Below are 24,189 nucleotides of genomic sequence, written 5' to 3' on the forward strand. Positions count from 1 at the left end.
GAGCAGAACGGTTATCTACAATGTGATTTAAATGATGCATTATTGCAATTGCAGTGGCTGTAGCTCAGGCGGTAGAGCAGGTCACCTACTCACCAGAAGGTCGGTGGTTCAATTCCAGTTTCAGTCTACATGCCACATATCCTTCGGCAAGATATTAACCCCATGTTGCCCTCCGATGCATCCATCAGAGTGTGAATGCGAAGTGATTGGGTGAATGCATGAGTTGTATAAAGCACTTTGGGTGCTCAGTGAGAGTAGAAAAGCGCTATACAAGAACCAGTCCATTTACCGTTATCACTTACGCGCATATATCTCTGGTATAGACTGTACAGTATGTACATTCCATTAGGCAGACAGAGTTAAATTGTAAACTAATCATCTAAAGCTGGGCATTATTTTAGATACACCCTGTATTATTGATGCTAAGTCCAGAAGTGATTCAGTCCCCATAAACTCCCATGTTCAAAATGTTCAGTGGTAGTAAAGAAAACAAAAGGTTAAAGAGTGGTATGAAATATAGCTTTGATCTCGATAATGTAATGAGAATCTTATTTTATAACTCAGCACATTTAACTTGAATTAAAGCACTTTTAATTATGCAAATAACCAGTCAGAGAAACCCATGCTGCTGTTGTGTTGAGTGAAGTTTTAGTATTATATTTGTATTTTGGTTAATTAGTACCAATTAGCAATAATCATTCTCTGTGCAAATCACCAGTGCATTGATGCTAATCTTGCTAGCGTTACCTGATAACTTCACTCTTCACCATCCTGTACAAATGTATACTCACTTCTGGCATCATAGACACTGACAGTCACGATACTTACAACAAGTCTTCAAAATGAGATTTCACAAATCAGTGGGTGACATTTAGTCATGTTCATATTTTATATACAGACTATATATATTACACAGATTTTTTCCCTCCTCTTGTAATCTGTTTGAGCAGGAAATGGGTTGATATTTCCTGACATTTAAAATTGTTACTTCTTGTGTATACATGAGATATGCAAATGTGCCACATTGAGGAATGAAGGCCCAAATCAAACATGCTCTTTAAAGTCTTTCAAAATACAAATATCAGTCGATATATGAAACTCTGGATTTGGTTAAACTTTCATATCAGTAGTTTCAGCCTTTAAAAAAATCCATTATCCGGCAGGCTGTACTCAGGATGCACCGCCAGTGTCATCAAAGCATTTTACTGATCTGAGAGTCGTGACCTTTATAAGACACGCTGATATTAGTAGAAGGTGCCGTCTCCATTCTGCTGCGGGGGTCTCTGTTTTCATTCAGAGGACACTCACTGGGTGCCCGGCACCAGAAAACCTGCTTATACGAGTTCCTGAAGTTCTCAGACAGGAAGGCATAGATGATGGGATTAACGGAGGAGTTGCTGTAGGCCAAGCAGTGAGCCACCATCCTGAACACGAAGGAGGCCTGGTTCAGAGGGAAGGAGCCAAACTCCACCCACAGGTGGACGATGTGATGAGGCAGCCAGGACAGACAGAAGACAACAACCACCACGAGGACAGTCTGAGCAGTCTGTGGAAAAGAGATGATCACAGGTCACGTGTCACATAAGGGTATGAACACGTTTCCAAAAAAGTTGGAACATGTGTAAAATGTAAATAAAATATATTTATTAGACATTTAAACCCTGTACTTATTTAAAAGTTTACAAGTGCAACCAATCAAAAGTGCCATTGCTTTTGAAAAACATCTGTTCATTTTAAACTTCATCCTAATCACCTCTTCTTCTAACAACACTCTGTAGAGTTTATATGCTTTACTATATATTGTCAGGTCTTTACTGCAGGCACTTTAAAACCCTAACTCTTATACTCAGAAGCAATTCTGTTGGAATATTCCCAAAACACAGTTTGGCATTTTTTCGCTGAAATAAGGCTTCAGGATGGAAGCTGTTGTCCTAGCGTTGTGTATCATTTAGCAATAATGGTGCCTTCATAGATGTTATCCATGCCATGTGAACTATCAGGAATGCTGTCTTTGAACTCTGACAAGCTGTTTGGTCTCTCTCCTCGTGACGTCCAAAAACTATTTTAAATTTTTATTGGTCAAACCACAAGAAAGTTTTCTAGTTTGCCTCACTGCACATTATGGTGGACCAATACTGCCAAAATCAAACATAAATAAACAAATAACTTAATAAAAATATGTCTTTAAATGCATCAGACAGCAAAGCATCTTTCACCTGCTCCCCTATTCTGGTCATTACAGCAGATGGATCCACACGCTTGATTCTCTTCCTGATGCAATGCTTGCACGGGTTTGCCACTTCTCACAGTCTCAAATTAAGGATCTTTTGCATGTTAGGTGAATGTGGTGACCACTATGGAGCCACCCATTAATTGCATGAGATATAATACCAAATTAAACACAGGCACTGACTAATCTATCAGCTGTGAGACATATCGAGACTTCAGACATATATTTTTTTCTTTATTTTTTCTTTTATATCTTTATTCAATCGTTTTTTTTAAATTTTACATTTTATTGCTAAATTCTTTGGTAGTTCCAGTCTTCCACACATGTTTGTTTCACCAAAAGTGTTGCTGAGCCAATGCAGTAAATTGAATATTTGTGTCAGTTTTTTACTGCAGTGTCATCTAAAGACCAAAAGATTTCTGAATAAATGCAGAAAATTTGCACATTGTTTTATTTAGATTTTATACATTTACTTTTTTTGGAAGCAAGGTGGTATAAATGATTGGAAAAAAATTGTTAGTGGATAGCTCAGTGCCGAGTTTTGAGCCAAATGCAATAAAATGACACTTCACAGCATCACCAGAACCCCACTGGGTAATTTAATCTAGATTTTTATGCTGACATATAAGTGCTGTAAATGGAGTTCAAGAGTGCAGGCATTTTTATCTGCACCTAATGAGCACATTAACCTCTCAGCCAGCGAACTGACTCCTAATTTAGTGAGAAATCAGAAGCAAAAGAAAATTGCTTCCACCAACCTTCTTTTTGGAGAGCTCGGATTTTTTTGAGACATTCTTGAGCTTTTTGTGCAGATGATTTAAAACCTGAAAACACAAAACGCACATGTGAATGTTTTCAAGGAGCAGCCAAATTATTTCACGTTTATTTATTTTCAGAAAGACATCTGGGCAGATGTTGAAGGACGACTTAAACCTTTTTTACAAACCAATCCATTGTTGTTAAAATAAATATTTTTTACACTATAAAAGAGAGAAATACGATCTGAATAACAAGTTAACGCATTAATTTCTTCAACACTTTGAAAATTCGTTATTACACTGTATATTCATGGTCACATGTTGACTCTGGTTCGTGCGCGCTCACCTTTGCATAGCACACAGATATCAAAGTGAGAGGCAGAAGGTATCCAACCACAAAGGTGCACATCACGTAGACTTTCCTCTGGTGTTCCGGCCAGACCTCCCAGCAGAAGGTGTTGTTGTTCTCCCTCTCCACGATGCTCTGGTAGTGCGCAACGGGAGCTGCCATGACCACGGACAGTGTCCAGATCAGCACCACTCCGAGCATGGCATGCCTCTCCACCCGGATCGAGGAGGATTTTCTAGCGTGGACGATGGCCACGTAACGGTCCACGGACATTGCTGACAGAGTGAAAATACTGACCAGCATAGACACGGTGAAGAAATAGTGGATAAACTTGCAAATGAACGCTCCGAGCACCCACGTAGGCAGCATGTAGATGGTGGACTGGAAAGGGACGCAGAAGAGGAGGTAGGACAGGTCAGCCACGCTCAGGTTGAGGATGAATATGTTGGTTGTGCTCCTCGGTTGTCCGGGTTTACTGCGCGCCAGCACGGTTATGACCAGTGTGTTCCCAAGCACACCAAGAATGAAAATGAGTCCAAATATTAGAAGAGAAATAAAGTTATCTACTCCCATTTCCAGGATGATTTTAGCTGGCAGCCTCATGGTGTTGGTGGCGAAAGGCTGACTTTGGTTTTCCACCTGTAGCTCCATGATTTTCCAGCAGTGAAGAAAAGTTACATGTTTTTACGAAGGATGGATAACCTCTATGAGGCTCAAGCTGAAGATAGATTTCCTCTAGAGTAAAGACAGGACAGAGCTCATGTATTTGCAGGTTGACCCCCTCCCCACCTGCCTGCCTTCCCGAGAAACGTCACCATACTGTACGCACCAATACCTTTTCACTTTTCAGCGGCATATAGCCAGTGAACCAGAACTAAAAAGAAACCAGGTGACTGCTTTAAGAATTCACGTTAACAAGCCACATCCAGAAGTATTCAGTACCACTTTATTAAACCAGGAAAATCCAAAAATAACACATGCTGGCACATGGAATATGCTATATGAGAGGAAATAGATCATATACATGCATACATAAGTACTTTATTTGTAAATATGGCATGTATTATCTCCCCCAGAAGCTCACTTCAAGCAAAAATAAATGGATTTAGGTATTTTCAGGGACAGATAGCATGACAATTTATTATGCTGCTCTGAGACTTTTTAAGTCTTTTCATAGATTCCTTATTCCTTTTTTCTTTATACTTTTATGAAGTGTCCATTGACAGAAGATAACTCATGTTACAATGTAATAGAAACAGTCAAAAGTAAAAAACAAAATAAAACAGAGGTTTAATTAAATATTTTTGTCATTATCATTTGTAAAATCTTAATAAAGTATCTGATTTGTAATCCTTGCTTATAAGCAGTTGGTATGACTTCAAAAAGGAGATGAATAGTTTATCTATGTTAGCGTGTACTATTTGTAACAGTTTCAGAACATTTACCAAACAGCTTTTTATAGGGATGCAGGATCTGACTTGTCTTTCTTGGAGCTTTACCAGTGCAATGAAGGACATACTGTAGTTAGCTAGCATAGACTGTATGTAAAAGATGGACATATGTGCTGTGACATCATCAATCCACGAATGACACAGCCTCAATATAAGGGGTTTGTTTAGTTTTGTATTTTATTTGTTTTTTCTGGGGCTTGTTTTGTTTTGTTTTGATAGTATCGTTTTGTTTTTTCATAGCCAGGGCCCTGTTTCAGGAAGCCGGTTTAGTGGAAAAACTGAGTAAGTATACCCTGAGTTAACGAAAACTCTGGGTTTTCGGTTTCACAAAGCGAGTTCAGCTGAAGCCTGAGTGAGTCACTATGACGACACACTCCGTGAAGCTAACCTGCCCCCTAGCAGGTTTACTACAACTAACCCTGACTGTCTCCGCCCCTTTGTCGGAAACCTGACAGTAGGAAGTGTCGGACATGGCGTGCCACTTCCTTGAAGAGCCAGTAGATGTTGAAGCCCAAATTCTCCGCAGAGCTCTCCGCCGGGAGAGAGTGATTAGAGCGCGTTTGGACATTTTATCATTTCCTGATGATTTTCTGTGCGAACGTTACCGTTTCTCAGCACAATCTATAATTTATTTGGATAACATCCTCAGGCCATATATTACGCATGTGACACATCGTGGACATCCTCTCAGTTCTGTACATATTATTTGTATTGCACTTCGGTTTCTTGCAAACGGGAGCTTTCTGTATAATATTGGTGACGCTGAGCACGTTTCCAAGGCTACCGTCTGTCGGGCAGTCAGGAATGTTACAGTTGCACTGAAACGTCTCCTGCACTCGTTTGTGGTGTTCCCCGGTCACAGACCCACAAGATTTATCAAAGAGGGATGCCACAAAATTGCAGGTATCAGGATGACCAAAACTTAATGTATGATGTGGTGATACTTGGACTACTACTTAAATTGCACATTTATTCTCACGGTTCCCAGGCGTGATTGGCTGTACAGATGGCACTCACATTCCAATCATTGCTCCTTCAGTAAATGAAGGAGACTATGTGAACAGGAAGTCTTTCCACAGCATTAATGTACAGGTACATAGTTCCCTGTAGCATTTCAAACTAACAAATTATTTCATTATAGTAATGGATGCTAATTTGTGTTCTCTGCACTGTGAAGATCATGATGCTGCCAACGTTATCACAAATGTGGAAGCCAAGTGGCCAGGCTCTGTCCATGACTCACAAATATTCCGTGAATGTACACTGAGCACAAAATTTGGACATGGTGAGTTGAGAATACTTTAAAATATATAAAGACCAATTGCTTCAGGGACATTTGAACTGAAGTGTATCCTTCTGTCTTAGGAGAGTTCACTGGCTACTTGCTTGGTGATAGGGGGTATCCATGTTTACCCTATTTGCTTACCCCTTACCCTGACCCTGAACCGGGCCCACAGCAGCGATATAATCTGGCTAATTGCAGGACAAGAGCCAGAATTGAAATGACTATCGGAATGCTTAAGGCCCGGTTCCAGTGCCTGCAAAGACTCAGGGTCACCCCAGAAAGGGCATGTGACATTATTGTGGCATGTGTGATTCTTCACAACATTGCCACAATTAGAGGAGAACACTGTCCTTCTGAACCAAACATCAGCAGTGATCCAAACCATGAACATCCTGACCCTCCCACGGACATACAAGATGGAAGAGCAGTCAGAGACACCATATGTCACAATCATTTCCTTTGACCCATCACCTCAACATGTTGAAAGAAGAATAAACAGATTTTTTGTTCAACTGGCTTTATTGGTCGCCTGTATTTCCTGTACACAAAGTATTAAAAGATGTAAACCTCATAAAGTGTCTCTGTTGCTTCCTCCTCTGTAACAGCTGTCAATGTTTCTTCATTATTTTCCTGTAGTAAAGAAATAAACAACATTGCTGTTCTACTGTAAACTCATATAATCTGTGGAGTATTACTCACAACTGCATGTTGGTCTGGCTCAACAGGAGGCTGCACCAGATGCAGTACACCACCACCATCAACTGATAGAATATGAGGTTTATACAGGTCACTTATAACTTACAAGGGACCAAATGGCAATTAACAAACATACCAATCACCTTACACTTCATTGTCATTATGCTCTCAAAGACAACCAAGACTGAGGGAAGGCAAAATCAGTAGGAAAATAACTTCACTACAAAATAATTCATTATGGTAAAGAGTTTATCAAATGAATGTGTCGCACTGCAAAGGTGACTGTGAAGAAAGGATGTATGCACATCATGTGTTATTTTGAATTTACCCCTTATGTAGGCACTTGTGTCTTGCGGGGTTATTGACTCAGAGGATGTCCCCGCAGAGATGCCTTCGGCCACAGGGCGCCCACTGTTTTGGCTGAGGGCCAACTGCTCAGCCTCTGTGAGTGGTGGTGGTGGAGGACCCCCACCTGTTTTTCGGGCCTCCGCTTTTTTTCTGTTGGCTATAACGGGCCACATTTGAGCATACAGAGTAAGCAAATATGTACTTGTAATGTGCTCAGATAATTTCAATAAGTGCTTACAGAAAGAAAATTAATGTAGCCTCTAACTGCAATTGATTTACATCGGACAAACAGACCAAGCACTATGGCTCATAATACAATTACACCTTACCTGTTTGGACTATATTTTTATATTTCATTTTTACTTGCTGCCAGGCACGTTTGGGGCCTGTTGGGTTGCACCTGCGCTCACATCACATCACAAAATAAAATGTATAAAATAACAAATAAAATAACATATGATAAAATAACGTGTTAAATGGGTGGAAATCCCTAGATCAATGTTTATATTAACACTCATGCATTGACTCTGTCGGCTATGTTTTGCCATGCATGCTCCCTTTCTTTTGCAGCTGAGGCTGTGTTACTTTTTTCCGCGGAATTTGCATGTTATCGGCATATGCTGCCATCAGAATTTCGGCCTCAAGCGCTGTGAAATACATTGACCGCGCCTTCTTTCCCTCCGTCTCCATGGTGACTCGCTTAATCTGTGCTCCGCTTATCAGGGCTTTATGTATCCTCGTCCGCGCGCTTCACTTGGGGTTAAAGCAACTCCGCGTTGACTGAACTAATTGTTATCAGCCTTTCTGAAACCGAATATTACGAGTTGGACAGTTCGGGGTTACTCAACCCTGAGTGTCGTTTTTCACTCTGAGTTTTCCAAACCGGCTTCCTGAAACAGGGCCCAGAAGTGATTTTGGTGAATAAGATGTCACCTCAGCTTTGATAGCTACCTCATGCATCCATAAACTATACAGGTGTAATGCAAAGTCATGGTGCAAAATTTAAGAATAGAAATCTGACTGTTCCAAACAGCAAGCCATGTTATTTTTCAGATAATCCCATAAACAGTAATCCAGAAAGCACAAACATGGGAAACATGGTAAAAAGGTCCCTTGATGGCAAATGAAGCCTAGCAGAAAGCTATCAGCTGCAGCACAACTGTTAAGTAAAGCTGCACATTAAGATCTACCAGTTAACAAATGGTTGATTTATTTGACCATCTACTAGCAAATAATTGTTGTTGTGAAAGGTAAAGCTATCCAAACTGTTTGTTCTAAGCATGTTTTTTAAAGCACTGAACTTTAGGATTTTACCACTGGAACCAATGGAGATCAGCTCACTTTTGCCATTAGCTATGAAGGCTGTTGGGACATTAATTTAAGCAAGCTGAACACTGTGATAATAAAATGCTCAAAATGTCCAATAGCCAATAACAACCCAACAATGAACAGGACACATATACTCCCAGTGACAGTCCCAAGCCTGGATAAATGGAATCATAAAGAAGATTTCCATAATGGATTGGTAGATGTCAAGGTTAACGACTGGCTCCAGTGCTGCTGGCCAACAGGATGTTGGTACTGTTGGTTGAAGATAATGGAAAATGAAAGGGGGAAGGCATGTTAGGAGGCAGCGAGAGAGAAAAGAAATGCAGGAGTGTGTGGGTGAGAGTGGGGACTTTAAATATACAGACTATGACTGGTCTATGATATTGTAGCCAGTTACAAGCACTCAGACAACCAAGTAGAGGACATGACTTTAGCACTTTAGCACTCCACAATAAAGATCAAATCTAATTTGCTAGTAATCCTGGAGGTTAGGCCTGAAAATACCCAGGATTCATCCTGTGGGCACAATGAACTAACATTAACCTCCTAAGACCCGAACTCTTCCACGGCATGCATTTTTAATTTCTTTTTGATATTTTGGCTAATTGGGGCCCGATGAATGTAAAAACAAAGAATTACCAGATTTGTTTTTTGACCTTATTTTTGTTTTTAAGAAAAATGAGAGCCACATATGAGGATATTCGTTTAAAATTTTGATAGAACAGTAGCAGTATAATGTCCTCGTAAATGGATATTAGGCCCTTGTAGAGCAAAATTGAGTATTTTGGTCTAAATAACCAAAAATGTGATGTCCACATATGTGGACGCCAGGTACTAGGAGGTTAATTTCATCTGTGACGCCATCATAAAGTTGTCAAGATATTGTCAACAATACATAAAATAATCATCATCACTGTATCAAAAGCAGAACACCACGAGAATGTGCACACTGTACGGTGAGACTGACCACCAGAAGAAAAAAAGATCCTCAAATTAATGAAAATTCAACAAATCACTAGTTGGTTTAAGTTTTTTGTTGTTGTTGTTTTTAAATGATGAATAAAAATGTGGAAAAAAAAAAACACAGAAAAGAGCACAGACTGCGCTAGAAAAAGGGTTTTCATTGATCGTCGACTGTCTTCACTTATTGATCTACTCTGAGCAGGTCTCCAAGCAGCTTATTATCATTATACAAGCATGTGAGTATCAGCCAAATCTGCTTAGAGGGATACCATCTGGATATGACGACAGAGATGATGCACATGCTATGTAACCTGAGAACAGAGGCTGATGATATCTTATCCTCAGTTGATTGACTGAGGCTGTTATTGTTTACATGTTTGGTTCATTTACTGGTGTTATGTTGCTAAAACACAGAAACTTTACTCCTTTAGTCTCAAACATCTCAGGATTGTTATCGTTGATGGCAGCGATACTGATGTTAATGATGGCGGCAGATGATGAAGATGAAGACAAATGTTTGTGACCAATTCTCCCACTTAGCATTTTCTCACCATCAGTGGTAGTCATTATGTTTTTTTTTTTATTAAGGGGTTTTATTATACTTTTGGGAGCATGGCAGATGTTTTGTAATTGGTTGCTCAGCTCGTGTCCTGAAGCAGCCCCAAGTTTCCATGGTGACTCCTTACTCCAGCGACTGAGATGTTATCCCTTTCTCTGCTGGGAAAAAGAAAGTGATACTGAAGCCTCGGAAAAGCTGTAAAATGCAAAGCGTGTTGTTACATTCTTCAGTTCATCTCCTGTCAACCTGCAAAGCAAGTCCAGTTTAGATGTCTACTATATCTAAATTGTTTTTACTTTATAAAAATACCAATGGATTTATATAGCACTTTTTAAGGCACCCAAAGCGCTTTACAATGCCACTACTCATTCACACACTGGTGGAGGCAGTGTGTGAATGCACAGCTGCCCTGGGGCAGACTGACAGAAGCGAGGCTGCCATATCGCACCATCGGCCCCTCTGGCCAACACCAGTAGGCGGTAGGGTAAAGTGTCTTGCCCAAGGACACAACGACCAGGACAGAGAGCCCGGGGATCGAACCGGCGACCTTCCAGATTCAGATGCGCTTCCCAACCACCTGAGCCACAGTCACCCAAAAAATACTGTGCATTTAAAACTAAATAAAGTCTTTTAACAATGTTTATAGTTAATGTTTTGTTTTGTTTGTTTTATTAACCTAACCATACAAATAAATCAGGAGAAATAAAAGTTATTATAACATATTTACTTATTAAATTAGATAGTCCAATAAAAGAAAGACAAACATTTACATCATAAGTCTGGTGTCTAATTTTTAAATGAACCGTTCATTCATCTACCTGCTGCCAATTTAGAATCACCAACTAATCTAACATTGATCTAACTCCCAAAGTCATTGGATTTTGGGAGGAATTTTCTCTATATTAAAAAAAATACAAAGAACTTCCTTTTTCTAAGTGTTTACAAAAACCTCTTTTTAAAACTTCCAGTTGATACCAATAACAAATACTTTTTATTAGTGTTTTCAGTATTGGTAAATTAAGTAAAAATTTAAAGTAGCTGTTTTAACCCTCTGTGATCTAAATTATCACCAGTGAGAAGCTCAACTCTAACTCCAACCATAGGTAATCAGATTACATCATCATCACCTTTATTTACAAAGCACTTTAAAACACCCACAGCTGACACAAAGTGCTGTACATTGGAAGTATATAATAAAAAGATTACATAATGTTTGTACTTATTAAACTCTTCTTCCCAGTCTTTGTAGTCTTGAAACAAAAAATCAATATAATTGATATGCATTATAAACTATCCACATTTTCTTCTAAACATTTGCTTTTTGGCCTTCAAGAAGATAGTTTTTTAAATTTTAAATCCCACATGTGGGAAACTTTGTGGTCCTTTGCATTCAACCCATTCACTCAGTGAAGCGGTGGGCAGCTACCAATCCAGTGTCCAGGGAGCAGTGTGTAGAGACGGTACCTTTCTCAAGGGAACCTCAGGGTAGCCGTTTGGTGGATTCAAACCCCCAACCTTCCGATCATGAGGCGACCATTCTACCTACCTCTGTTTAGGGTTGTCATCAAGAGGGTTAGGGTTAAAATGCCTTTTGTCCAGGGAGAAGACTAACTGAGGGGCTGCACCGAGTACCAGTAAAATTTCTATAAGTTGTATTTTTTAAACTGCGAATGTTTCAAAGCTTCCAGCCCAATCCAAGAACAAAAATACAGTGGTGAAAACTGACCATAATAGGTTCCCTTTAAAGAGGTATTTCATAATGACCCTTAGAGGTAAACACCATTAATATGGTGATGTGATATACCCACTGCTGCACTTTCAATCATCAGCCAAACAGATCCAGAAATCAGCAAAGCCATGACCGTGGCCCTGAGGTGTAAGTCATTGTAGACCTCAGAGGGGTCATAACACATGTGTTCCAAGCACAAAAAGTAACTCTGATTGAGACTTAAACACCACAACAACAAGTCAAGTCAAATTTACTTGTAAGCACATTTATAAACAACACAAAATAATTAAAAAAAAATTGAAAAAAGAAAACATAAAACATGCAAACATGAATAAAGTAGAACTGTTCAAAAGTAAATAAAAGAAAAACTCAGTCTGTTTTAAAAACAAAAAAAAATGTTTTTCAAACTGATTTTAAAAACTGTTCTAATGTTGGGGAGGTCCTGATGTGAAGGAGAAGTTGTTTCAGTCAGTGCAAAAATGCGACCTCCTCTGTTTGTTTGTTTTTTCAAGATAGCTAGCGTTTGTTCAGTAGATCGCAGGGATCGAATGGGAGTGTGCAAAATTCAAAGATCAGAGAGGTAAGAAGATGTGACCACTACAAAACAGCAAGAGAATTTCTTTTAATTACAGTTGGATGGATGTTATAGTTCAGAACAACACATAATCATATTTCCCAAGATGATCAGTCCTCCAAGTGTTACATGGATTGTTTAGGGCAGTGCGGTGAAAAGGAACTGGCACTGTTGCCATAGAGCAAGATGGTTCAAACCCATCAGGGGGCGTTACAGTGTCAAGCTTACATATTCTCCAAGTGCTTAAGAGGCTTTTCTCCAGGTGCTCCAGCTTCTTCCCTCAGATAATAGAGCTTGTCTGGTTAACTGATTAATCTTAACTGGCTATAGCTGTGAATGTGAGTGTCTCTCTCTCTGTGTCAGACTCAGTTGACACCCAGCATATTTTCCTTAATGAATAATTATTTGAATAAATAAACATTTGATTTCATATATTTCGGTTGCATTTTGCTCAAAATTATTGCTTTGTGTTTATTGGAGGTGGATTTTTTTGTGTAATGTCTCATATATCCTCAGCTATATTTGAAATAAATTTGTTTTCTTTGAAGTACTGTGACACTAATTTGTGACATTGTGTGAAATCTGTAAAGAAGGGACGTCACAAACAAACCATGTGAGCCTTTGTTTCAGTGCAGGAGTAATGGAGTCCTAAAGGGCACAATCATTAAGGTGTGATGCATGAAGTCCTACTTTCAGCATCTGCCGCAGCTTTATCTCACAGCGATACCATGATCTTATACAACATCGTCTCCCCTCCCACCTCTGTGATTTTCTTTACCAACCTTGTTAGAGACATAAGGAGATAAGCTGCTTTCGACTCTGCTGCTTGCCCTCTCAGGTGGTTAGCCCTTTACCTCAGCTTGGAGTCAGACCTGTTGTTTCCATGACACTGAGCCATGAGAGGAGACCACAGCAACAGCACATCCATTTATACCAATAATTTGAAACAAGCTTACTTCTCCTGCTAACTAGTTGGGAGCCTCAGGTTGTCATTTTGGTGATTTACTTTTCAAAGACCACAGTGTTTGTTGGGTTTTGTTTTGCCTTCATTTTCTTTTCTGGATAATGATAGGTCTTTCTGAGTCCCTGAAGATGCAGAGGATGATGATGTCAAAATGCTAGCCTTCCTCCTCAAACCAACATCAATTTTCAGTAAGATAAGACTGCTTTTTTCTCAGGGAATAAAATAAAAACTCTGCTTTTTTTCTTCAGTACTGATTTTTTCTTCTTCTTGTGGAATGACTAAATAAAGCATCCTCTTATAGAGAAAACGAAACATCCCTCAGATAATATAGCGCTCAGTTGTGGATACGTGAGAGTACATGTTATCTCCTGTCACATCCGTTTTGTTTTTATTATCTAGTTTCATGCTGTTGTGCATGTGTGCAAATAAAAAACCCTACATAAAGACGATTATGAGCGTAATAAAAAAGACATTAGGTAGTAGAGCTTTAAAGTCTTCAATCAAAGCTTGAGGTCATTCTTTTTAGGTGATGACTATGTCAGCGGATGGTCTGAATGTGTCATATTCTTTTGGATGTCAGAGGTTGAGCATGTATGGGATGGTGAGCTCTAGCTGAATAAATTGAAAAAAGGAGATGTGAGCTATTTTCAAGGCTTTAACAGCAAAAACAAAACAAAACAATCTAAATAGTGGTTTTATATCATGGAAGATGCAACATGTTTTTGTCTCAGTGCAGTTTTGTCAGAAGCCGCCTACATCTCACAATTAAGGGTTTCTTTGACCACGGTCTTTGCAACAAAATGAGGTGCTGAATGAAAACTGCTGAAAACAGTCCTGTTTTAAAGATCCACATTGTCCACATTAAGAGGCTTACATGGTGGTGGTAATAAGGTCCCTAGAATACATCGGGCGAGTGTGTTTGACCTCGATTTTCACTCCTGAATTGGTTCACAGGTTTTTTAATTTCCCTTGCTGGTTACAGTATATTTACCCAACACATGCATCACATAATACAACATAACAGTTGGCCCTTATAATGATCATAATTTACAAAATGAACTACATTTTTATTGGAATGAGTGAATGAGCCCATAAATGCATCAGGAAAGTGTTTACAAAGGCAACTTTCTGTCGGATTTTTATAAGGCCAAAGGTTTTTGCAGTCACAGGTATTGCCCCCTGGTGGGTATTAAAAGGCACTTTTGAGTTTTCAAAACAGTCACAAAAATCATCTGTGCAGCTGTTTTTCTATATGTTATAATACAGCTCCGTATCAATGCGTCCACAGCAAAAAGTCGTGAGTCAGTCACATGCTAAAGCCTCAGTCATGCAGGCGTAAGACCAGAACCACAGTAATTAGATGCTAGAGACAATACTCTGACTGGATGGAAAGTGGCTCGCTGTTGCGAAGAAGTATACAGGACTACACCAAAAACCTCCTTGCCAGTGCATTGGTTTCAAATTTGTGTGGTTGCCCGTAGCTTGTAAAGATGTCAAATCATGACAAAACACTGGCCAACTACTTGCTAAGGGGCAGTGAAACTGTGAAAAATGCAGCATAAACTGGGAACAGAGACCGTTCACCTTCAAAGTAAAAATCGTGCCTTTTGAAATGTCTTGGTTTCAGTGGCAAGGTTCAACTACTACCTTGAAGGTGAACATTCTCAAGAAGATCAAGAAGATGACAAGTGTTTACTGACAAATCAGTGTCTTCCATGCAAACTAAAGATGACAACAATCTGTGAATGATGAGAGCAGGTTTTCAGTGCAGCGACCTCTTTGACTAATTTCATTTAGTGCCAGCCAGCAGCCTCCAGCAACCAATTCAATTGAATTTCATTTATAAAGCGCCAAATCACAACAACAATCACCTCAAGGTGTTTTATATTTTAAGGAAGAACCTACAATAATACACACAGAGGAAAAAAACACCAATCACATGAACACCTATGAGCAAGCACTTTGGCAACAGTGGGAAGGAAAAACTCTTTTTTAAAAGGAAGAAACCTCCGGCAGAACCAGGCTCAGGAAGGGACGGCCATTTGCCTGAAGAACTGAAGAACTGAAGCTTCTCAGATGAGAGGTGAAAGATCTTCAAGCAACAGATGCTTTTCTTTCCAAGGTCCTTAGACTAAAAATCTGATGATGCATGTATAAATTCTTCTGCTGCAAAAAGCAGATTTACCACTGATCGTCTTAAGCAAGGCTCACATACAATGAACTGTTTTTTGCAAAGACTTTTACAAAGTAGCCAATTAATTGATGGTATCTAATTGCTCAGCAGCATATTTTTAAAACCTAATAATGAAAAAAATCCCTGCAGACACCGGCGTCCAGTGCATTTCACAAAACATCTTAATGTACTATACCATCCTAGTTCTGATAAAACAGCATTTGGCACCCTGATCTGGACTCTGTTTTTTCAGTGGTTTACCTTATCCAACCTCATTATTCAGGAAGGAGTGATGAGTACTAAATTTTATATTAGCGATAAAGCAGAATGCAGTGTGGTAGGCTGATATGAGAAAGATATTCTTTAATTCTTTTTTTTTCTTTTTCTTGAGCCTCTGAGAAGGGTCATAGTAAATCTTACCATTTAATTAAATTAACACATTCTGACACTTAAGTAAAGCAAAATAAATATTCATCAGAGTCACAGTTCCTCACACCAGCAGCAGAGGGAGTGATCGAGGTTTGCCTCAGCAATCATGAGTGCCACTGTCAAGTGCAAAGTCAAACAGTCCTGTTGATTTATCTGGAGCCAGAGGAAATGTCTTTTTTAAGCCCTTGTTGGCTCAGATTATTTTGCATCCAGTGTCAGGAACCTGTGCAAATTTAATCACGATCACAGAAACACACCAAGACCCACGTAAGAACCGCTCAGCATGACCACAGCGTGCTGCTTCTGGTCATTGAGATGCACTGCTGGAGTAAACACAGATCAAAGTTGAGCATGCTCATTTCCATAGTGTTTACTGTACATGCAGCACACAGCAGGAAACAACAAGAAGTGTTAAGATAAACTATTAATTGCTGCTGGGAACATGCTGTTTTAAGATCGTGCCATCTGAAGTTACTAGTTCTAAATTTCAAATATGGCTTCAGATGGATGATAAACATGAAGACTTGCAGGTGTGAAGGCACGACTTGTTCTTTAATATGGCTGAGGGTATGGTACTTTGGGAGTTAGATCAGACATAACATGTCTCTTATGTCTGATGTGCACTTGAGCTGTAGGTTTGACCAAATGTCTGAACCACACTTTTCAAATTGGACTTTCATCTGCACAGCACTGTCACAAACAAGTACTGAAGTGAATGAAACAAAGGAAATTCAAAAGTAAATGCATGAAAGTCACAACACCAAAAGAACTTGTATCAGACAAAAGAAAACAAACAAGACACATCTCCAGGGAAGATAAAGCAAAATAAGAGGCACATAGAACTTTTCTTTCAGCTATTGGTAGCTACAAGTTGGAGATGCTGGAACAAGCAGCAGGAGTTCTGCTGTTAAAGGAGGCTGCGAAGATGAAGAGGGAGAAGGATAACAGTTGAAAGTAAAACATGAGGGAAAGCAGCATGGGGATTCACTGAAGGGAGAGAAACCTTCAGAATTGAGAGGTTTCAAAAGTGGTATTAGGTTCACATTATTCCTGCTTGGTTTCAGGAAACAAAACCTTCCCGCAGTCTTTTCAAAAGTAACGACAGGGTTGTGTGTTTTTACTGGCAGTGAATCCAAAACAAAGCAAGTAAAAAATAAAAGAGAAGAGATGCATTCAAATGTGGTGTTGAATCTGTGTTTACTCTGAATTAGGATTCCAGGTAATGCTGAACACAGTAAACAGTTACCCATGTAAGAACCAGAAATGAACAACTTGCTATATTTCAGCATTCAGGAATTCATGGCTGCAGCTGAAGGAAGGATTCCTGCAAAGTCTGTTTGTTCTCTATAGTCTAAAGAGATCCATGTGAATGGTGATTTTAAAGGTGCGAATGGTTGCCTGTCTCTGTGTTAGCCCTGTGACAGACTGCTGAATTGTCCAAGATGACTTTATCAGCTGGGTTTCTTCTCTTCTGTGGCTCAAGCTACAGCTGAGGGTAAGAAAAAGGAGATTTTTCCTGTCTTATTTCTAAACCATGATATTTTTAAATCTATTCACTGAACACCTGAATATGTTTTAGTAAAACCATAAGTCCGTGACAGATGTTAGGATCCTGCAGATGCAGTTTGCATGTTGTTTTGAAATGAATGGAAACAGCAGGCAGCTGGCCCACTTGAGCCATCGCAGGCACAATGAGTGAAATCTGTAAAATCTTTTTTGGCACGGAAGTGGAAAATATTGCCACAGTATTATTATGATAACAACATGGCTGCGCTTCTTTCAGGCCCTGCCAATCTCATGAATGCGTTAAATGGGACAAAAGCAGACCAGTGATAGATTGATCAATTCTGTTGATTACATCAGAAAGATAAAACTGAGAAATGTATTACACAGTTTGCAGTTCGTCCACTCCTGTGAAGTGTCTTGTTGTTTTCAGTGACCTTCGCTGCCTACCAACATGTTTCTGTCACACTCCCACAGAGTGGAGTAAACTGGAATACATCGCTGATGTGTACACAAATGTCAGAGTTTCTTTTATGTGATCAGCATGCAGCACTGAGAGACAGACTCACTGTTTTCATAATGAATGCAAAGATGGAGATTTACTGAAAACCAGCCGAATGGTCACCTGCTCTCTGTGGGGGAAACTAGGTGCATAACAGGCCGTCTTTACCCAGCACAGATGTTTTTAACACATCAGTGGCTCCAATAAATACAAAGCAGTGTGCATGAACTTTATCTGTGTGTGGGGTAAGGCAGAAGGAAGAGAGATGAAATATTGTAAGGCAACACGTAGCAATATTTAAACAAATTTTAGGTGACATAAACATGAAACATTTACTGGGAAAACAGTATCACCAAAAAATAAATAAAGAAATTAAGTGATTATATTTCAATGGCTGCAAAAACAGGGGCTGGCTGTGATATTTAAGACAGAAAACCTGCAAAAGAAACATTTCCAACACAGACTTCTCTTCTGTTTCTACTTTGTCTCTGGTTGCAAAAATCCCCTTCGTGTGCAGCTAGCGGCGGTGGCTCAAAAATATCCTCCAGCCTTCGGTTTGAAACAAGAGAGCACGATATTGTTGAGTCGCTAAACAAATGATCGCTTTATGCTGGAGCCCTGCGCTGTGGCTCCTGCCAAATGTTGATGGAATCATTGGCTTTCAACCACCAAGACATTTGCATTGAGTTGTTTACCAGCCAAAAGGATTGCTGCAAGGACGCACTGCGATGGGGGGGGGAGCATATCTTACAGCTGATCCAATTAGCTCAAACAATAGAAATGTTCAAAGACAGAAAAGAGACAAACTGCCTCAGAAAAATCAGCAAATCATTATTCCTTTAGTGATAATTGACTTAAAGGACTAAATCTTGAATTATGAAACACTAGATGTAAAATGAAACACAATTATATTTACTTTAAAGTGTTTTTTCTTTCTTTTTCAGCCAAGTGTCTGCTAAATGGAGACATCAGCTGCCGAGCCTCAAAGCTATGGTGTCATCTATGTGCATCTACAGGGAAGCCACTCGATACGAAGAGGTCATCCAGGGTGACGAAGAGACGCAGCAGCACAAAGGCTTTTCACTCTCGGGGCTTATTAGTGGATCACAGTTTAAATGAGACAGAGTAACATCTCCTTTCTTCCTTTTTCTACCACAGCTATTGTCTTCCTCAGATTAAAGAGAAATGAAAAGAAAGTAATTTCAGACAAATTTAAATCTTCAAAGACTTATTTGAGGACAGAAATGGTCTGTGAACAAAACATAGATCCATCTCATTTCTAGGATGTCTAATTCTGCCGTTCTGTCAAAGCAGCTGGCATCAGGCAAGACGTGCTTTACAGCAAACATAAGTACCGTGACACAACAGTTTATAGCAACACTAAGGCGGGTCTGTCACTTCCAATTCAATATAAACACTCTTTAAGGAGCGCTTGGGGTTTCATTTAAAGACAGTTCTTAAATGGTGATTTCATTTATTAAGGGAAATATTTATCCAAACCTACCTGACCCTGTGTAAAAAAGTAATTTCAGACCTCTGCAGGAAGTTTGTACACAAGAAGGGACTTAAACTTAAACAGCTTATTTAAGGTCATTCCAAAGGGTTTCAATAAGATTTAAGTTTTGACTTTGACTTGGCCACTCCAAAACCTTACTGTTTTGGACCAGTGAGGCCTGCAGTTCTTTAGATGTTTCTCTGGTTCCTTTTGTGACCTCCTGGATGAGTCACTGATGCGCTCTTGAAGTAATTTCGGTATATCGGTCACCCCAGTGAAGGTTCGTTACTGTTTTCTCTATTTGTGGATAATGGCTCTGACTGTGATTTACTGGAGTCGCAAAGCCTTAGAAATGGCTTTGTAATCCTTTCCCAACTGATAGATGTCGGTGACTTTGTTCCCCAGCTGTTTCTTTAATTTATATCATCATGTGTTGCTTTTTGAGATCTTTTAGCCTGCTTCAGTTTTATCAGACAATTTCTATTTAAGTGATTTCTTGATCCAACAAGTCTGCCAGTAAACAGGTGAACTTAGCTTCCCAAAAAATGAGATTAATCCAGTTAATTCATGATTTAACAATAGTGCTAATTACTTTTTCACACAGTCACACCCACAGTAACCCACAATCACATACAGACTCAATACTAAGACCAAGTCCTTTGCATTACTTCCAAAAACTTTGCTCTAAATGTGTGCCTTTCTCATGTTTGTATATATTCATCTAGTCTGTATATATCTATTCTATTCTATTCTATTTACAAAAACATACTAGACCTTAGGGGATATTAGTACCTAGGTTGGCTTTGACCTTAACCATCAATGTTAGTGTCCAGGGTCAAAGCTGACCTTGAGAAACAATTTCACAAAACTATATCAGGTACTCTGTCACATGAAAGGGCACGGAGAGACTACACATTTTATTTTTTATATGTTACAATGATGCCAGGGTTTTGCACAATTACACTGTATTTGTATATCTTAAAGTCTGAAGTTTTAAAAACTTATTAAAGCCAAAGGCTTCAGCCCATTCTGCTCCAATCATATGGTTAAAGATAATAAAATGTGTAATTTTAGTATGTAATCTTTGAAGGACATAGGTCAAAGGTCAAACATCAGTGTGTTGCTATAAAAGCAGGCTGATGACAGCGTGTTGTAATAAAGACATCATAAAACATCAAAGTTTTATATAGCACTTGCCCTTCGGGAAGCGTTGCCCTCTCTGAGTGTTTATATGTGCCTCCACCTGCTTTACTGCCTCTTAATGCAGACATTTTCTGCTCTTCAAAACAATTCAATTCAATTCAATTTTATTTATATAGCGCCAAATCACATCAACAGTCTATTGCAGCCTACGTCTATTGCAGCATAACTAAGGGAGGATTCAGGGTCACCTGGTCCAGCCCTAACTATATGCTTTAGCAAAAAGGAAAGTTTTAAGCCTAATCTTAAAAGTAGAGATAGTGTCTGTCTCCTGAATCCAAACTGGAAGCTGGTTCCACAGAAGAGGGCCCTGAAAACTGAAGGCTCTCCCTCCCATTCTACTTTTAAATACTCTAGGAACAACAAGTAGACCTGCAGTGCGAGAGCGAAGTGCTCTAATAAGGTGATATGGTACTACAAGGTCATTAAGATAAGATGGGGCCTGGTTATTTAAGACCTTGTATGTGAGGAGCAGGATTTTGAATTCCATTCTGGATTTAACAGGAAGCCAATGAAGGGAAGCCAAAACAGGAGAAATATGCTCTCTCTTTCTAGTCCCTGTCAGCACTCTTGCTGCAGCATTTTGGATTAACTGAAGGCTTTTCAGGGAGTTTTTAGGGCATCCTGATAATAATGAATTACAGTAGTCCAGCCTGGAAGTAATAAATGCATGAACTAGTTTTTCAGCATCACTCTGAGACAGGATATTTCTAATTTTAGAGATGTTGCGCAAATGGAAGAAAGCAGTCTTACATATTTGTTTAATATGTGCGTTGAAGGACATGTCTTGGTCAAAAATGACTCCAAGGTTCCTCACAGCGTTACTGGAGGCCAAGGTAATGCCATCCAGAGTAAGAATCTGCTTAGATGCCATATTTCTACGATTTTGAGGGTCGAGTAAAATAACCTCAGTTTTATCTGAATTAAGAAGCAGAAAGTTAGTGGCCATCCAGGTCTTTATGTCTTTAAGACATTCCTGCAGTTTAACTTATTGGTGTGTGTTATCTGGCTTCATAGATAGATAGAGCTGGGTGTCATCAGCATAGCAGTGAAAATGTATGCTATGACTTCTAATGATGCTGCCTAGGGGAAGCATGTATAATGTAAACAGAATTGGTCCTAGCATTGAACCCTGTGGAACTCCATAATTAACCTCAGTGTGTGAAGAGGACTCAACATTTACATGAATAAATTGGAGTCTATTAGATAGATATGATACAAACCACTGCAGCACAGTAACTGTAATACCTACAGCATGTTCTAATCGCTCTAATAGGATATTATGGTCAACAGTATCGAACGCTGCACTAAGGTCTAGCAGGACAAGCACAGAGATGAATTCATAAAAAGATCATTTGTAACCTTCACTAAAGCTGTTTCTGTGCTGTGATGAGCTCTGAAACCTGACTGAAACTCTTCAAATAAACCATTCCTCTGCAGATGATCTATTAGCTGTTTGACAACTACTCTTTCAAGGATTTTTGATATGAAAGGAAGGTTGGAGATTGGCCTATAATTAGCTAAGACTGCTGGGTCTAGAGATGGCTTTTTGAGTAAAGGTTTAACTACAGCCAGCTTGAAGGCCTGTGGTACATAGCCTATTATTAGAGATAGGTTGATCATATTTAAGGTTGAAGCATTAATTAATGGCAGGACTTCTTTGAGCAGTTTTGTAGGAATGGGGTCTAAAAGACATGTTTATGGTTTGGAGGAAGTAATTATTGAAGTTAACTCAGAAAGATCAATTGGAGAAAAAGTGTCTAAATGAACATCAATGGTACTAAAAGTAGCTGTAGATAATATTACATCTGTGATATGATTATTGGTAATTTGTTTCTCTAATGATAAAAATTTTATTTGTGAAGAAGTTCATGAAGTCATTACTAGTTAACGTTAAAGGGATGGTTGGCTCAACAGTACTCTGACCTTTTGTCAGCCTGGCTACAGCGCTGAAGAGGAACCTGGGGTTGTTCTTATTTTCTTCAATCAGTGATGAATAGTAAGATGTTCTGGCTTTGCGGAGGGCTTTCTTATAAAGCAACAAACTATTTCTCCAGGCTAAATGATGATCTTCTAAATTTGTGAAACGGCATTTCGTCTCCAGCTTACGAGTCATCTGCTTTAGCTCGTCCACAGAAGGACTGGTAGCTCCCCTTACGATAAGGGTTCAGATCGCGCGAACAGGTGTGAAATGTGTGTGTTTAGTTAGTTTGTTTGTTTGCTTGTTTTAATCAATTTTAAATCATGCTTTTTATTTGTTTTTGTTTCTAATGTCTCTGTAAAGCACTTTGAATCACCTTGTTGTTGAATTGTGCTATACAAATAAATTTGCCTTGCCTTGCCTTGCTTTAGGCTACGTGTTTGAGAATTATACCACAGAGTCAGGTACTTCTGATTTGAGGCCTTAGTTTTCACCGGAGCTACAGTATCCAGAGTCGTAGGTAGTGAGGAGGTAAAATTATTAACAAGATGATCAACCTCTGTTGGAGTAGCGTTCAGGTAGCTTGTCTGCTCTATGTTGGTACAGGGCATTGACGACGATAGCAGTGGTTGGATTAAATTCTTAAACTTAGTTACAGCACTTTCAGAAAGACATCTACTGTGATAAAGTAGATGTCTAAGTAGATGTCTAAAACAAGACTGTTATCTCTCAGTTTCAATTTCCAAGGCAACCATCACAACATATAAATTTTTATAAGCAATGCAGTGGCATCTTAAAAATGTCAGGATTTGATGCTCTGAGATGAGAATGCATTTATCAAATAAAAATCTTTTGTTTTGTTAATACTGCTTCTTTTTTTTTTTAAACTGTGTGTTTATTGAGTTTTAAACTTTACACTGACACCAAAATTAAACAAACAAACAAATAACCAAAACAACAACAACAACAAACAAAACAACAACAACAATAACATAGCAGAATGAAACAAAACAGACAAAACAAAACAAAGAGACAGGCAACCCGGCTTATGAATACAAAGAAATAAGTGGAAAATCCAGACATTTTGATTGTGAGATACGATTAACAATACATATATGTAAAATAGCAGTGATCTGCTTGCATTATACCAAGGCCCGTGAGAAAATAGCAGAAATATCCAAACCGACATACGCCATAAATGGGTCCCATATTTTATGAAACTTTTTGTCCCTATTATGTAGCTTGCATGTTAGGAAATCTAGTGACACATATTCCAATACTGTCCAATGCCATTGAGTCTTAGATGGGGCCGTGTCCGTGATCCAGTTCAAGAGGACACAAATACTGCCTCTTTTATTAGTGATTGGTTTGATGCTTTTTAAGACTTCAAGAAAATCATATTGCTGACCCCTCTTTTCCCAGTATAATGTACAAGCATAAATGGAAATTAATCACGATCTTATACTGAACCCAATGAACACATCAGCCATACAACAGGCCAAGCAACAAAAAAGCACATGGCATTAATAATAGCAGCTTTCTAATAGCATGTTCTTTTAACTAGCATGCTTTCCGAATCACCAGTAAATATCGTTTGTAGTTATAGTTTCCTCACAACATAAACACTTTCCAGGATAAGTTAAATTTTACACTGGTCTCACATTAAACCAGTCTAAAGAAATAATAACGCTTTTCCTTACACGAGCCTCAATGTCCTGGGCTATTTCGTCC

General features: G+C 39.0%; 1 protein-coding gene across 1 annotated transcript; it reads right to left on the bottom strand.

Moving 5' to 3' along the window:
• Positions 1-621: 621 nt before the first annotated feature.
• galr1a (galanin receptor 1a) lies at positions 622-4,005 on the bottom strand. Its single transcript, XM_085395954.1, has 3 exons — positions 3,335-4,005; positions 2,989-3,054; positions 622-1,546 (listed from the first exon to the last, which is right to left on the bottom strand). The coding sequence occupies exons 1-3, from the start codon at positions 3,986-3,988 to the stop codon at positions 1,193-1,195; spliced, it is 1,074 nt and encodes a 357-aa protein (XP_085252080.1). The 5' UTR covers positions 3,989-4,005; the 3' UTR covers positions 622-1,192.
• Between the last annotated feature and the right edge of the window lie 20,184 nt (positions 4,006-24,189).

This window comes from Rhamphochromis longiceps, linkage group LG22, assembly GCF_057381845.1.
Source record: "Rhamphochromis longiceps isolate RC_006_pf linkage group LG22, R_longiceps_female_GT1.1, whole genome shotgun sequence".
Taxonomy (NCBI): domain Eukaryota; kingdom Metazoa; phylum Chordata; class Actinopteri; order Cichliformes; family Cichlidae; genus Rhamphochromis; species Rhamphochromis longiceps.

Coding starts and splice junctions, on each gene's coding strand:
- galr1a (XM_085395954.1), bottom strand. CDS start 3,988: ATGGAGCTACAGGTGGAAAACCAAAGTCAGCCTTTCGCCACCAACACC. Junction 3,055..3,334: donor TATCTGTGTGCTATGCAAAG/GTGAGCGCGCAC, acceptor TTGTGTTTTCAG/GTTTTAAATCATCTGCACAA. Junction 1,547..2,988: donor CCGAGCTCTCCAAAAAGAAG/GTTGGTGGAAGC, acceptor TCTTTTCCACAG/ACTGCTCAGACTGTCCTCGT.